Here is a 14,970-nt window from a genome sequence, read left to right as displayed (position 1 = left end):
TGTCTGTGTGTGTGTCTGTGTGTGTGTGTGTTTGTGCGTCTGTGTGAGTGTATATGTTTGTGTATCTGTATCTGTGTGTATGTGCATCTGTGTATGTGTGTGTGTGCGCTGTGTCTGTTGTGTGCCTCTGTGTGTGTCTGCGTGTGTGTGTCTGTGTGCATGTGTGTGTCTGTGAGTGTGAATGTTAATGTGTGTGTGTGTCTGTGCGTCTGTTGAGTGTGCGTGTATGCACGGTGTTGTGGGTAAACTCACCACAAATTACCTTTCATTTGGCTAATTATTAAGAAAGCTCACAGATAACCGAGGACTGAAACAATATTGCAAACTTTATTGCAAGTTGCAACCAAAATCAATCTGTGAAGTTAAACCTCACAACCCAACTTGGCGATTATCCAATTAAGGATGGAATCAGGCCAGGATGTCACCAACAGTGACTGTCTCTTCAAGTGTTCAGGTTTTGAACTTTATACAGTATAGTTCTTTGACGTTCCTGCTAAGGGAGGGTTCTGGTGTTGGATTCTTGTATAATGTCAAGCTTGTGATGTGACATAATTGATGATTCAATAGATTATCTCATCTCCAACATTGATTACACTTTCAGAGACCTCAAGTCTGTAGCCTGTCTCTTCGTCAGAAGTAATTCCTTTGAACCTTGTTACATTCGGGAATAGCTGCCGAAAACCCAGTTTTTCCTGCAATTAATTCCTCACATTCTCCGGCAGGACAGTCCTTGTCCTTTGTGGTAATGAAGCATCTAGTTTATCAAGCAGCTGTCAGAGCTGATTTGTTTCTGAAATCTCATTAAGACTTGGCTAATTGCTGTCAGTCTCCGTGTGAGAACTTGTTCCAGACAGAGTTATTGCTGGTTGCGCCAACCCATGAAGTTATTAAAATTATGAAGTTTACATCGTCACTGTGTGTGTGTGTGTTTGTGTGTGTGTGTGAGAGAGAGAGAGTGTGTGTGTGTATGTGTGTGAGAGAGAGTGTGTGTGTGTATGTGTGTGAGAGAGAGTGTGTGTGTGCATGTGTACGTGAGTGTGTGTGTATGTGTCTATATGTGTGTGTGTGAGAGAGTGTGTGTGTGCGTGTTTGTGAGTATGTGTGTATGAGAGAGTGTGTGTGTAAATCTGTGAGTTTGTGTTGAGAGTGTGGTGCTGGAAAAGCACAGCAGGTCAGGCTGAATCCGAGGAGCAGGAGAATCAACATTTTGGGCACAAGCCCTTCATCAGGAATGTGCATTTATGTGTGCCTCTGTCTGTGTGTATGTGTGCATGTCTGTGTGGTGTACATCTGTGAGTGTGTCTGTCTGTCTGCCTGTCTGTGTGAATGTGTGTGAACATCTGTGAGAGTGAGTCTGTCCGTGTGCGTTGTCCATGTGTGTACTTTGGTGAGTGTATGTGTATCTGTGAGTTTGTGTGTGTCTGTGTTTGTGTGTGTCTGTGTGTACATCTGTGAGTGTGAGCATGTGTGTCTATGTATACATTGGTGAATGTGAGTATGTGTGTCTGTGTGTGAGAGAGTGCGTGTGCATGAGTGTACGAGTGTGTGTGTGGGTGTGTGTGTGAGTGTGTGTAAGTGTGTGTACATGTGTGTGAGAATATGTGTGTGTGAGTGTGTAAGTGTGTGTATGTGTGTGTGAGTGTAAGTGTGTGTATATGTGTGTGAGAGTATGTGTGTGTGTGTCTGCCTATGTGGTTATGTGTGGGTGTGTTTTTGAATATGTGAGTCTTGATACAGATACAAAAATATACCCAGATACATGAGGATACTTGTGTGTGTGTGCATGCATATACTCTGTATTCTGTAAATGGACGCATTTGAGTGCGTGCGCGCACACTGAGATGCATTGGTCAGGTGCACTTGTAAGCAGGCCTGTCTCTCACTGTCTCTATTCCCATGAAGTGAGCTCAGATAAGCACACCATGCAGTCTCACACCGTGGGTTCAAGCCTGTGCGTGTGTGAGTGTGAGTTAGCACATGCCGTCCGCACTCAGCCCACGAATATCCTCGTTGATACTGTCATCAGTTTGGAATCCCTCGGACAAACACTTGATGCCGACACTACATTGGGAATGTTTAACCCAGAGGGAATGGGAACAGGGCGCCCAGTTGGGTTGTCAACTACGATTGTAATGGATAGCAGAGCAATCTCAAAGGGCTGAATGGCCTTCTGCTGCTCCTATCCTTTCCATGAAAGGTGGGACAGGCCCTACTCCGGCTCAGGTTACCATTGCCCATTGTTGCCCTCTCCATTTTTTTAAGAAGCCCTTCCCCCATTAGGTCCTGACCAGGCCTTCCTCATACCTCTTGTTGGGTTAATTCTGAGCTCCTTCTCTTCCTAGTCATTACCCAATCTCGTCCAAAGCCGTAATTAATCTCTTCCCCTGCCCTTTCCCACCAGGCAGTCAGATTAAAAAACATCCCATTAAGGATGACTTCAGCTGAGGCGTGCGACGTTGGTGACTTTTCCTCTTGTACGCTAATAGTTGCGTACAGTACCCGTCAATAAGTCCCTTTGACCATTTAATAATTCACCGGTACCTTTCCCAATGTCATCTGTTGCACCCGGAGTGGTCTCCTCTACATCAGGGAGACAGGACACATTCTTGCGGATCATCTCTGGGACACCCACACCCACCAACCCCACCATCCTGTGGCTGAATGTTTCAACTCCCTCTCCCACTCCATCAAGGACATGCAGGTCCTGGGCCTCCTCCACTGCCAAACCATTACCATCCAACGCCTGGAGGAGGAACGCCTCATATTCCGCCTTGAGACCCTGCAACTACATGGGATAAATGTGGATTTCAACAGCTTCCTCATTTCCTCTCCCCTCCACATTATCCCAGTCCCAAACCTCCAACTTGGCACCGCCCTTCAGACCCATCTATCACTGCCCCTCTCTAACCTATCACCTTCTCCCTCACCTTCATCCACCTATCGCTTTCCCAGCTACCTCCCCCAACCCCATCCCCTGCTATTTCTCAGCCCCAACCCACAAGCCTCATTTCTTATGAAGAGCTTATATGTCGATTCTCCTGCTCCTCGGACGCTGCCTGTCCTGCTGTGCTTTTCCAGCACCTCACTCAGGACTCCCTTTGACCCGTCAAAGCCCGCGCTGCTGAAAACACATGACTTCCCACGCAAGGCCCGTTTTCCCACATTAGGCCTTGAAAAAAATCTATGATATTTCGAGTGGCTCTTCCAACTACCTTTTTAAGGTTTCCCACCTCTACTACCTTCCCATCCCAGATTCCCACCGCCCTCTGACTGAGAATAGCGTCCCCTCAAACCCCCTCTGAAACTCCTGCCCTTGTTATCGTTCTTTCAGGTCTGTGGATTTTACTAAAGCAGATTGCCACTGAGAACGTCTGCGCTGTAAGGTTTAATCTGTGGCTTGCGTTTGGCCTCAGTGCGTTATTTGTGCGGGGAATCGCTGCCGTGTGAGACAGCTCTCATCGATCCCGCCAGGCCCGCAAGCCTGTATTTTCCCATGGCTAATCTCCCTAGCCTGCACACCTCTGGACAATTGAGCATGGCCAATCCCCCCTGACCTGCGCATCTTTAGATTGTGAGAGGGAACCGGAGCACCCGGAGGAAACCCACACACAGACACGGGGAGGGCGTGCAAACTCTACACCGAAGGGTGGAATTGAACCCAGTTCCTGTCACTGTGTTAACTGCTGAGCCTATGAGTTTTTGAGTCTTCTTGCCAAAGAGAGCAATGGGAGGTGGGGGAGAGGGACGGGGTGTAGTGTCCTTGTGAATGCTTCGGGCTAACAGAGATAGATTCCTAGACAGATAGATCTCTCATTGACTGGGCCAGACCCCCTCAGAATACTTGAAGAAGGTAGCCTAGACCCTAACATTTTCTTATTGTAAAGGCAGTTGTGAAGTGGGTGTTGCAGGTGGGATGCAGCTGGTCAAACCCGCTCAGCTTCAAGCAAACCAGAATTTATTCCAACACTCCAGTTGAAACACAAACAAAACAAAACAGGATTCAAAATAAGTTAACTATAACCAACCCGCTGCAGCAACTTAACAAAGGCATCGCTCCAATCCAGTAATATCCCATAAACACACCCCTCAACAAAAAGGTAAGTTCAAACACAGTTTCATACAGGCAGGAGGGAGCAACATCCAGAGAGAGATCTCAGAGCCAAGGTCAGTCAGGAATCAGTCACTGAAATTGCAACGTTCCTGCACTCCAGCATCTCGGGACTGCTACAGCTGAACTCAACTAGAAAGAGCCTGGACTGGGTCAACTGGCCTCTCCCCTGCTGTGGCTAAACGTGGCTTTTCCCAGACCCCACGGCACCTCTGCCTTTACGATCTCTCTTAAGGGACAAAAAAAAAACCCAGGAATAAAACGACCTTGTTAAAGTGATAGCATGGTCACATATCGATCAGTCGGTGTTACAGGGAAAATGCAGGAAAGTGAGCGGGTGGAACCCTCAATCGGTTCAGCCGTGATCCTACTGAATGTTGGAGCAGGTTTGAGGGGCCGAATGGCCTACTCTTGTCCTCATATCTAATGGCAGGTTCGGAATGCTTATGAAGCAGACACTTGAGTTTGGAATTCACAAATATTTTCTTGTAAACTGTTAATCCAGGAGCACCACCTGCAAGGATTCATTAAGCATCGCTTTATTTTCTGAGATGGTAATTTCCACTCAAAGGTTTATCTTCATATCCCTTTCGTGTCTGCTCCACCTGCGGTGGATGGCACAGTGGTTAGCACTGCTGCCTCCCAGCACCCGCGGGTCCCGGTTCGATTCCAGACTCGGACAGACAGGTCTGTGTGGAGTTTGCACATTCCCCCCCAGTGTCTGCGTGTGTTTGCTCCCCCGGTTTCCTTCCCCCAGTCCTAAACATGCGCCGGTTAGGAGAATTGGGCCCTCGCACCCAGAGACGAGTAGATTAGCTATGGGAAATTCAGGGTTATGGAAATGGGATGCACTTCGGAGGGTTGGTATTGACTCAATGGGCCGAATGGCCTCTTTCCACACTGTAGGAAATCAGTGTTGCCTTTCCAGGGACAGTTTAATGTGACTGAGAGGAGGGAACAGATTGCAAATCTGAAACTTGCAAGTGTTTTCATTGCAATTGTTAACAAGAAAAGCATTTTGTACAAAAGCAATTAAGATTCTTCATGAGAAGCTGAGAAGTGTAACAGTCCCCTGACATAGCAACACAGCAAGTATAACAAGAGAGTAAAGTCGGAAAATACTGGGAAGATGAAGCAGCTCCAACAGCATCTGGAGAAAGAGGATCAGAATTAACATTCACATCAAAGGTTATTGCTCCAGGTGTCAGTGTGTGTGAGAGAGACAGAGACTGTGTGTGTGTGAGTGTGTGTAAGAGTGCCTGTGCCTGTGTGTGTGAGAGTGTGTGCGTGTGTAAGAGTGCCTATGCCTGTGTGTGTGAGTGTGCGCATGTGTAAGAGTGCCTATGCCTGTGTGTGTGAGTGTGTGCGTGTGTAAGAGTGCCAATGCCTGTGTGTGTGAGTGTGCGCATGTGTAAGAGTGCCTATGCCTGTGTGTGTGAGAGTGTGTGCGTGTGTAAGAGTGCCTATGCCTGTGTGTGTGAGTGTGCGCATGTGTAAGAGTGCCTGTGCCTGTGTGTGTGTGTGCGCATGTGTAAGAGTGCCTATGCCTGTGTGTGTGAGAGTGTGTGCGTGTGTAAGAGTGCCTATGCCTGTGTGTGTGAGTGTGCGCATGTGTAAGAGTGCCTGTGCCTGTGTGTGTGCGTGTGTAAGAGTGCCTGTGCCTGTGTGTGTGAGTGTGTGCGTGTGTAAGAGTGCCTGTGTGTGTGAGTGTGTGCGTGTGTGAGTGCCTGTGTGTGTGTGTGTGTGTGTGTAAGAGTGCCTGTGTGTGTGTGTAAGAGTGCATGTGCCTGTGTGTATGTGTGTGTAAGAGTGCCTGTGTGTGTGTCTCTGTGTGTGCGTGTGTGTGTGTAAGAGTGCCTGTGCCTGTGTGTGTGTGTGTGTGTAAGAGTGCCTGTGTGTGTGTGTGTCTGTGTGTGTGTGTAAGTGTCTGTGTGTGTGTGTGTGTGTATGTAAGAGTGCCTGTGTGTGTGTGTGAGTGAGTGTGTCTGTGTGTGTGTGTAAGAGTGCCTGTGCCTGTGTGTGTCTGTGTGTGTGTGTGTGTGAGTGTGTGTGTGTGTGAAGCCCAGTATTGACTCTGACAGTAATGGAGACAGCAGAAATGCTGCTACACAGGATCTGGCCTCACATACTTCTACCAGCTTTCCCATTAGTGCATATCCTTCCCAATATTGCATGTCTTTCCCAATATCGCACGTTCTTGATATTGGTGCAACTTCTTCATAGTAATGCATCTCCGTCATATTATTGCATGTCCCGACTGTTACAGTACGCCTTTCACAGTGAACAAGGCCCTGTGTACACTGACCAAAAGCAGCTCAGTTCTGAAGATGGCCCTTACACAGCTCCACTGTTGTTGACCCAATGAATGGAAACCGTCTGTTACCTGGGGGACGTTGACCAGAAACCAACTCGGCCAGCGGCTGGGTGGGCAGGGGGGAGAGGGGAGTGGAATCGATGACCAGGTCGATGATTCAGTGACCAATTACAGAGAGCACCGAGGATCCCCTTTTGCCCACCAGCGTGCGTTTTCGGCGGAGGCAAATCGCAGGCCCGTCGCAACACAAGCGCCTCCACTGGAAGGTGTTGCTGGTGAATGAGTAGACCACGGGGTCCAGGCAGCTGTTGAGGCTGGTCAGCGCCATGGTAACCCGCCGGGCCGAGTAGGTGAACTGGATGAGGCGGCAGCTGGACAGCACCCGAATCCGCCTCAGGGTGTGCACCAACTGGATGAGGTGATAGGGCACGAAGCAAATGAGGAAGACCACCAGCACCAGGAGTACCGTACGGAGGGCCTTTCGCTTCACCGTGTGCACCGACTCCTTGCCGGCGGTGGGCTCCAGCAGCTTCTTGGCGATGAGGGGGTAGCAGACGATGATGACCACCAGCGGGATGAAGAAGCCAACCACCGCTGCCGCGATGCTGATCCCGGAGATGTGCCCGCTCCAGGTGTCCATGGAGAAGTTCTCCAGGCACGCTGTGTTGCCGTTGGGGAACCGGCTGGTCAGCGGCCCTCCGAGGCACAGGTAAAGCAGGCTGGAGGCCAGCAGCAGCCAGATGAGGCAGCACGTGACCACGCTGTAGCGCGTTCTGCGCAGCCAAAGCGAGCGGATGGGGTGGACCACGGCGATGTAGCGGTCCACGCAGATGCAGGTGAGGAAGAGAGTGCTGCCGTACATGTTGGCGAGGAAGAGGGAGCCGGTGATCTTGCACACCGCCTCGCCGAAGATCCAGTCGTTCTCCAGGGCGTGGTAGACGATTTTGAAGGGGAGCAGAACGGTGAAGATGAGGTCGATCACGGTCAGGTTGATCATGAAGATGTCAGAGGGCGTGAACTCCCCCTTCTTCCTGAAGAGGTACCAGAGGACGCAGAGGTTGGAGACGGTGCCAAAGACAAACACCAGGCTGTACACCACGGGAAACAGGACATACTGGAAGTCGGCGCTGACCTGGCAGGGGTTTGTGTTGTTGGTGAGGTTGGCACTGCCTGTGGAATTGATACCCATTGGAGACGATGTGTGTGACGCCCCTCCCAGGGACCAGTCAGCTGTCAGCACTCTGGAATCGCCCATGCTTCATTGAATCTGAAATTATAAGAGTATTCAGCACAGGCTGCTCAGACAGTACAGCTTTGCATTTGACTCTGCGGGCTCACAGATTTCTCACAGTGAGGCCATTCAGCCCATTGAGTCTGGACGGTCCCTCAGAAGAGCATTCCACCCGGTTTCCGCACCTGTTCCCGTAACCTCAAACTATTGGCCTGAATGCTCATATCGTGCTCTCTATTTTGCACCGTTTATCTTACAGGATTGTCTCTCGGTTGGAGTTCAATTAATCCCTTCCCAAAACGTTCCTGGGAAATAACAATCCCTATCATTTGGACTTGCTGCACCTTTGGATCTGATGAGTGGGCAGACAATTTCAAATGCAGCAAACTTTACCCAGAGCCTCCTATTAATCTAGGACTAGAGGGGCATAGGTTTAGGGTGAGAGGGGAAAGATATAAAAGGGACCTAAGGGGCAGCTTTTTCACTCAGAGGGTGGTACGTGTATGGAATGAGCTGCCAGAGGAAGTAGTGGAGGCTGGTACAATTGCAACATTTAAAAGGCATCTGGATGGGCATATGAATAGGAAGGGTTTAGAAGGTTATAGACCAAGTGCTGGCAAGTCGGATTAAATTAGGTTGGGATATCTGGTTGACATGGACGAATTGGACTGAAGGGTCTGTTTCCGTGCTGAATATCTCTGCAACTCTATGATTTGCTCCTTCAAGATGTTCGAGTGAATTCATAGAATCCCTGTAGCATGGAAACAGGCCATTTGGCCCAACAAGTCCACACCGGCCCTCCAAAGAGTAACCCAGCCTGATCCATCCCTGGGGCCCTATATTTCCCACGGCTAATGCACCTAACCTACACATCTGTGAACACTATGGGTAACTTAGTGTGGCCAATCCACCCTAACCTAAACATCTTTGGAATGGGTCAATGGGAAATATGTTCAGAGATGTTAGAGACTTAAACCTGGATTTCCTGGTTCAGAGGACCCTTGGGGTCAATGAGAGATTTGGAGATTGAGATGAGTAGGATAAGGAAAGTACCAAAGTATTTCCTACGTTTATACAATTCCATTAGCCATATGACTAGAACAATCCTTGATATCAACAATAAACCGCAATGGAAGAGGAAAATAGCCTTTGACATGACTCCTCCTGAGTAATCCACTCACCACCCTATCAGAAGGATGAGATTGCACTGGGGGAGAGTGTGGGGGAGATTTACCAGGGTGTTGCCTGGGATGGAACATCTCAGTCGTGAAGAGGAGATTTTGGATTGGTTTTTCCCAAGAGCAGAAGAGACTGATCTGAGTATCCAAAAATCATCGGCGGCATGGAGAGAGCCAATCCCGGGAACCGTCCGCCCTCCACCACCCTGGCAGATCTGTCGAAGACCAGAGGGCGCGCGTTCAAGTGCTTAAGAGGAAAGTTGGGAAGTTCTTTTCCTGCAAAGAGAACGTGTGGCCTGAAAGGATGGTGGAAAATCGAGGGCTGGAGGTACAGGGGAGTGACCAGTAACCGATATATACGTGACCCGAGGAATTCTCAGCACCATAGAATAAGTGGATGCTGAGAGTCCATGAATCACCTCAACCAGTGATAAACAGGCAAATCGGGGTGGCACGGTGGCTCAGTGGTTAGCACTGCTGCCTCGCAGCACCCGGGACCCAGGTTCGATTCCAGCCTCGGGCGACTGTCTGTGCGGAGCTTTCGCATTCTCCCTGTGTCTGCGTGGGTTTGCTCCCACACTCCACACCTGTGCAGGTTGGGGTGGGATTGGCGATGGGGAATTACTGTGACTCTGACGTTGCCAACTTTCTGCTTAAAGTTCCTCATTGCCGAAAAGTGGGGCGCTGGAAAAGCACAGCAAGTCAGGCAGCGTCTGGGGACGTGGAGAGTCACCAATTTTGGGCATATGGGGAACATGGGGGGGGGGGGGAGGGGTGACAGATAAATAGGAGGGTGGGGATTGGGCTGGGGGCAAGGTAGCTGCGGGTGCTATAGATGGATGCAGATGGGAGGTGATTGTGATAGGTCGGAGTGGAGGGTGGAGAGGATAGGTGAGAAGGAAGATGGACAGGTAGCACAGGTCAAGAGGCAGTGCCCAGTTGGAAGGTTGGATCTGGGATAAGGTGGGGGGATGCCAGGTGGTTGGAGGATCCCAAGGCAGAAGCTGAAGCGTTCTTCCATCAGGTGGCTTGGATTTGGCGGTGGAAGAGGCCCAGGACTTGGTGGATTGGGAAGGGGAGTTGAATTTTCCGTTGCCTCACCCTTCCATGTCTTTGTAATCTCATCCAATTCATCAAATTAGATTAGATTAGATTCCCTACACTGTGGAAGCAGGCCCTTTGGCCCAACAAGTTCACACCGACCCTCTGAAGAGTAACCCACACAGACCCATTTCCCTCTGACTAATGCACCTAACACTACGGGCAATTTAACATGGCCAATTCACCTGGCCTGCATATCTTTGGACTGTGGGAGGAAACTGGAGCACCCGGAGGAAACCCACGCAGACACGGGGAGAATGTGCAAACTCCACACAGTCGCCCAAGACTGGGAATCGAACCCAGGACCCTGGTGCTGTGAGGCAGCAGTGCTAACCACTAAGTCACCATTGGGTGGATTGGCCATGCTAAATTGCCACGTAGTGTCCCCCAATGTGAAGGTTAGATGGATTAGCCATGGGATGGCTGGGGGGTTCTAGGTGGCATACCCTTCAGAGGGTCAGTATGCGCTGAATGGCCTGCTTTCACACTGGGATTCTATCAATCTATGAAATAGTCAACCCTGATTGGACGGGGCACTCTGATGTGACCATTCTGAGGTGGGACATAAACCCCAGCCTGAGTTAACAATTTTTAGGCCTTTACTAAATGACTGAGTCTGTGTCCCAAAACAACGTGCGACGTCTCTCCTGGAGATGTTTCAGAATAGAGACAACACAGAGGACAACAGGAAGTGAAAAGTTGGCAGTGAGAAAAGTAACAGAGCTTCAAATCTAAGGAGGATTCGCAGACCCGAGGGGTGCTCTCGAATGTAGGGCAGTTCTTGAAGCCTGTGACTGACAGAGACTAGGCAGCACATGGGGATATCTCAGTCCACATGATTTGTTGAGATTCTAATGGCTTTAAGGGAAGGACGTTCAGGATTTGCAAACGTAACTTTTCGGGTCAAATGCTCGCAGGTTTCGCTATGAATGTAAAGCAGGAAGCAGAACGCGCCGAAGACCAAAACTACTCTTAGCAACCACGGGCTGCCGTCTCGTTCAAGCGTGCCTCGTGTTCTGAAACAGGCTCGAGGACCCTCTTATTTAAAGAGGGTCCAAAACCTCTTTAACCTTTGTTCATAAGACCATCCTGTCCATGTCATGGACTCGCCTTCTCCAATCGAAGTGATATCTTTCCTTTAACAAATGATCAAGTTGCTCACACGACTCCAGACGTGGTCTCACCAGCACCTTGTACAGTCCCAGTCAGATTCGTCTCTCCTTTCATGCCAACCCCTTGAAATGAGGGATGCTCTGTCCTTATCAGTGTTTAACCCACATTTCCCTCTGTGGAAACAGTCTGATCTGCTCAGTACTCCGAGCAGTTTTTTTAATAAAAATTATTTGGTGAGGTTCATGTTGAGGATTAACACTACATCCCAACTCTCCTCCAAAGTTGAAGGTGAAAGCAGTGGGGTTTGGAACATGGGGGCATTTGGGGAACCTTTGTTCCCACCAGGACAAAATAAAGGCACACATTTCCTCCCACAATCCAAAGATGTGCAGGTCAGGTGAATTGGCCAGGCTCAATTCAGCACAGTGGCTCAGTGGTTAGCACTGCTGCCTCCCAGCACCAGAGTCCTGGGTTCGATTCCAGCCTCGGGCAACCGTCTGTGTGGAGTTTCACTTTCTCCCTGTGTCTGTGTGGGTTTCCTCCCACAGTCACAACAATGTGCAGGTTAGGTGAATTGGTCGTGCTATAGGTGCATTAGTCAGAGTGAAATGGGTCTGGGTGGGTTATTCTTCGAAGGGTCGGTATGGACTGGTTGGGCCGAAGGGCCTGTTTCTACACTGTAGGGAATCTAATCTAATCTATAATCAGCCAAGCAAGAGTCATGCTCTCGAGACATTCTGAAGTATTGCTTCAGAAAGAGCTTTGAAGTTTCGAACTGCAGGAGCCAGTTTCCCCTCAGCGCATTCTCACTGTGAGCAATGTGTCATTTCATTTCGAGTAATTATTGACAGTAAAACACAGAAATACTCACTGAGTCCTCAGTCTCACCTCTCAATGGGGCTGCAATGATTGTGGGATCTCTGAAGTTGTTGCCTGTTTGTCTCTCAGCCAAATATTATTACCTACAATCTCGGTTGTAACTTGTCTATTTCCCTGGCTTTCCATGCACTGGTCCCTCCTCTCTACTCCAGTACTTCCTCCCACAGTTTCAGGAAACACCCATTATTTTTACACCTGCTCCTCCCCGCTTTCTCCCTTATTTTCTGGGGTTTTGTTCCCTGTTCAAGTGTAGTGACTGTGTTGACCACTATTCACAGAAGGGTCCGTGTGCGTTCTCGCACTCTGTTTCACTGTGGAAGTGCTGGATTGCAAGTAGTTAGCCCAGAGCATTGAGTGTGGGTTCTGAACTGGTCAAGCTCCCAGGCTGTAGCAAGCAGGGGATAGGAACAAAGCAGTTGCTCAGTCTGAGATATTGGGTCTCCAACTTTTAATTGATCCAGTCATCAAATCTAATCAGGTCTTAGAGTCATCCAACACAGAAACAGACCCTTTTGGTCCCAACAAGTCCATGCTGACTGTAATCCCAAAATAAACTAGTTCCTGGTCCATATCCCTCCAAACCTTTCCTGCTCATCCAAATGTCTTTTAAATGTAACTATGCCCCCATCCGGCACTACCTCAGGAAGTTCATTCCACACGCAAATTATCCTCTGCGTAAAAAATTCTTCCCTTCATGCTTTTTTAAAATCTCTCTCCTTTCACTTTAACATGGTGGGCGGCACGGTGGCGCAGTGGTTAGCTCTGCTGCCTCACAGCGCCCGAGACCCGGGTTCAATTCCCGCCTCAGGCGACTGACTGTGTGGAGTTTGCACGTTCTCCCCGTGTCTGCGTGGGTTTCCTCCGGGGGCTCCGGTTTCCTCCCACAGTCCAAAGATGTGCAGGTCAGGTGAATTGGCCATACTAAATTGCCCGTAGTGTTAGGTAAGGGATAAATGTGGGGGTATGGGTGGGTTGCGCTTCGGTGGGTCGGTGTGGACTTGTTGGGCCGAAGGGCCTGTTTCCACACGGTAGGTAATCTAGGTAATCTAATTCTAAAAAAAAAAGTAACCCCCTCACCTTGAAATCCCATATCCTAGGGAATAGATAACTACCATTAACCTTAGCTATACCTCCCATTATCTGTAAGGTCGCCTGTCAATCTCCTACGCTTCCAATGAAAAAAAGTGCCTCAGTCTACCCAGCCTCTTCTGAGAACACAAGCCCTCCAGTCCCAGCACCATCTCCTCTCTCCAAGAGTCTGGCTATGCACTGTTGTGTTCAATACATGATATTGTTGAGGAAAGTGTACCAGACAGCCTTTATTTTGTCAGGTTCTCGATGCAGAGGAGCACACTAAGCCGACGATGAAGGGGTAGCAATAAACCACTTCCGCCATTTAATGCAAACATGGCGGGCCTAGATGTGGGTCTCAGCGTCATTTTCTTGCCTTCAAATCTCATCCACCCTCTTGACTCCCTTATCTATTGACAATCCATCTACCCCACCCGAAACTTTAACTCTGATTTCTCTCCGCCGATGCTGCCTGACCTGCTGAGCTTTTCTGGCGATTTCTGTCTCCGTTTCTGATTGGCAGCATCTGCAGCACTTTCTGTTCGCTTTATTCAAAGCAAGTTGACCTATCTATGGCGGGCAGCACGGTGGCTCAGTGGTTAGCACTGCTGTTGCGCAGCACCAGGGACTTGGGTTCAATTCCTGTCTTGGGCAACAGTCCGTGTGGAGTTTGCACATTCTCCCCCGTGTCTGCGTGGGTTTTCTCCGGGTGCTCCGGTTTCCTCCCACACTCCAAAGATGTGCAGGTCAGGGTGAATTGGTGATGCTAAGTTGCCCATTGGTCAAAATATGTAGGAGAATGGGTCTGGGTGGGTTACTCTATGAAGGGTCGGTATGGACTTGTTGGGCCGAAGGGCCTGTTTCCACACTATAGGAATTCTACGTACTATCTCAGCCTTGACTAAATGTAATGACCCAGCCTTCACTACATTCTAGGGAAGAGGATTCCACACATGGGAGATTGTGTACGGTTCTGGTCACCATGCTACCAGAATCACATGGATGCTTCGGAGAGGGTACAGAAAAGATTTACCAGAATGTTGCCTGACATGGGGGCAGTTTGGAGATGAAGAAAGGTTGGCCAGATTAGGTTTGTTATCGCTGGAACGCAGGAAGTTGAGGGGTCGACCTGGTAGAAGTTTATAAGGTTGTGGGTAAGTGTGGAAAGTATGAGGCTTTTTTTTCCCCCAGGTTGGAGGGGTCAGTTACTCAGGGACACAGATTCAAGGTGTCAGGGGGAGGGGAGGGGAGGGGGAGTTTCAAAGAGATGTACGAGACAGGTTTCTCACACAAAGGAGGGTGAGTGGCTGGAACACGCTGCCAGAGGAGGTAGAGAGAGCAGACACAACAGCAGCATTCACCTGGACAAATACATGGATAGGAAGGGAATAGAGGGATAAGGGTCCTGTCAGTGAAGACAGTTTTAGTATGGAAGAGCGAAATGTGTCGGCACAGGCCTGGAGGGGCCGAAGGGCCTGATCCTGTACTTTGTTTCTTTGAGACCCTTTAACAGAAAAGAAATATCTTCATCTTTGGCTCAAAACAGAGACCACGTTCCCTCAGTTGATCTTCCGTCACAAGAGGATAAATCCACGCGGTTACCATGGTGTCCTGGCCTCCTCAGTTCGCCGCTAGTTTGAATGTTCTTTCTCCCTCCAGCCCTGCTTCTCTGTCTCTGATTCTGGCCAAGCATACCCTGTCCATGAATGTTAAACTCCCTTTGTGCAAATGTCATCTGATCTGCTGATTTGAGGTTTTGCTTTTCGATGGCTAGCTGGGAGTATTTCGCTTCTGAGCACTCTGTGCGCGTAGGCCGCAATGGGCCTCTAACCCCAAAAACCACACAGTTTTGCATTAAGTTTCCACTAAGTGTGAGCAGGTTCTCCAACAAGTGGCAGTGAATAGATTCGAGGGGAATTCTCTGAACGTGCAGCGACAAACGATGAACTATGATGTACAGTCATGACTGATTCTA

The 14,970-nt window shown here is 49.4% G+C and overlaps 1 protein-coding gene and 1 long non-coding RNA gene across 2 annotated transcripts; both read right to left on the bottom strand.

Moving 5' to 3' along the window:
• Positions 1 to 3,938: 3,938 nt before the first annotated feature.
• On the bottom strand, positions 3,939 to 5,808 carry LOC148137338 (uncharacterized). Its single transcript, XR_015754338.1, has 3 exons — positions 5,732 to 5,808; positions 5,618 to 5,649; positions 3,939 to 5,373 (listed from the first exon to the last, which is right to left on the bottom strand). It is a non-coding gene; the product is annotated as an uncharacterized LOC148137338 (long non-coding RNA).
• Positions 5,809 to 6,028: 220 nt separating this feature from the next.
• On the bottom strand, positions 6,029 to 12,032 carry LOC148137337 (lysophosphatidic acid receptor 6-like). Its single transcript, XM_087982750.1, has 2 exons — positions 11,934 to 12,032; positions 6,029 to 7,689 (listed from the first exon to the last, which is right to left on the bottom strand). The coding sequence occupies exon 2, from the start codon at positions 7,675 to 7,677 to the stop codon at positions 6,580 to 6,582; it is 1,098 nt and encodes a 365-aa protein (XP_087838876.1). The 5' UTR covers positions 7,678 to 7,689; positions 11,934 to 12,032; the 3' UTR covers positions 6,029 to 6,579.
• Positions 12,033 to 14,970: the final 2,938 nt, after the last annotated feature.

The sequence above is a fragment of the Chiloscyllium plagiosum genome, unplaced genomic scaffold, assembly GCF_037043375.1.
Source record: "Chiloscyllium plagiosum isolate Xiang-an unplaced genomic scaffold, Cpla_swu_hap1 HiC_scaffold_44, whole genome shotgun sequence".
In the NCBI taxonomy this organism is placed as follows: Eukaryota; Metazoa; Chordata; class Chondrichthyes; order Orectolobiformes; family Hemiscylliidae; genus Chiloscyllium; species Chiloscyllium plagiosum.
This window is presented reverse-complemented; position numbering and strand designations above follow the sequence as displayed.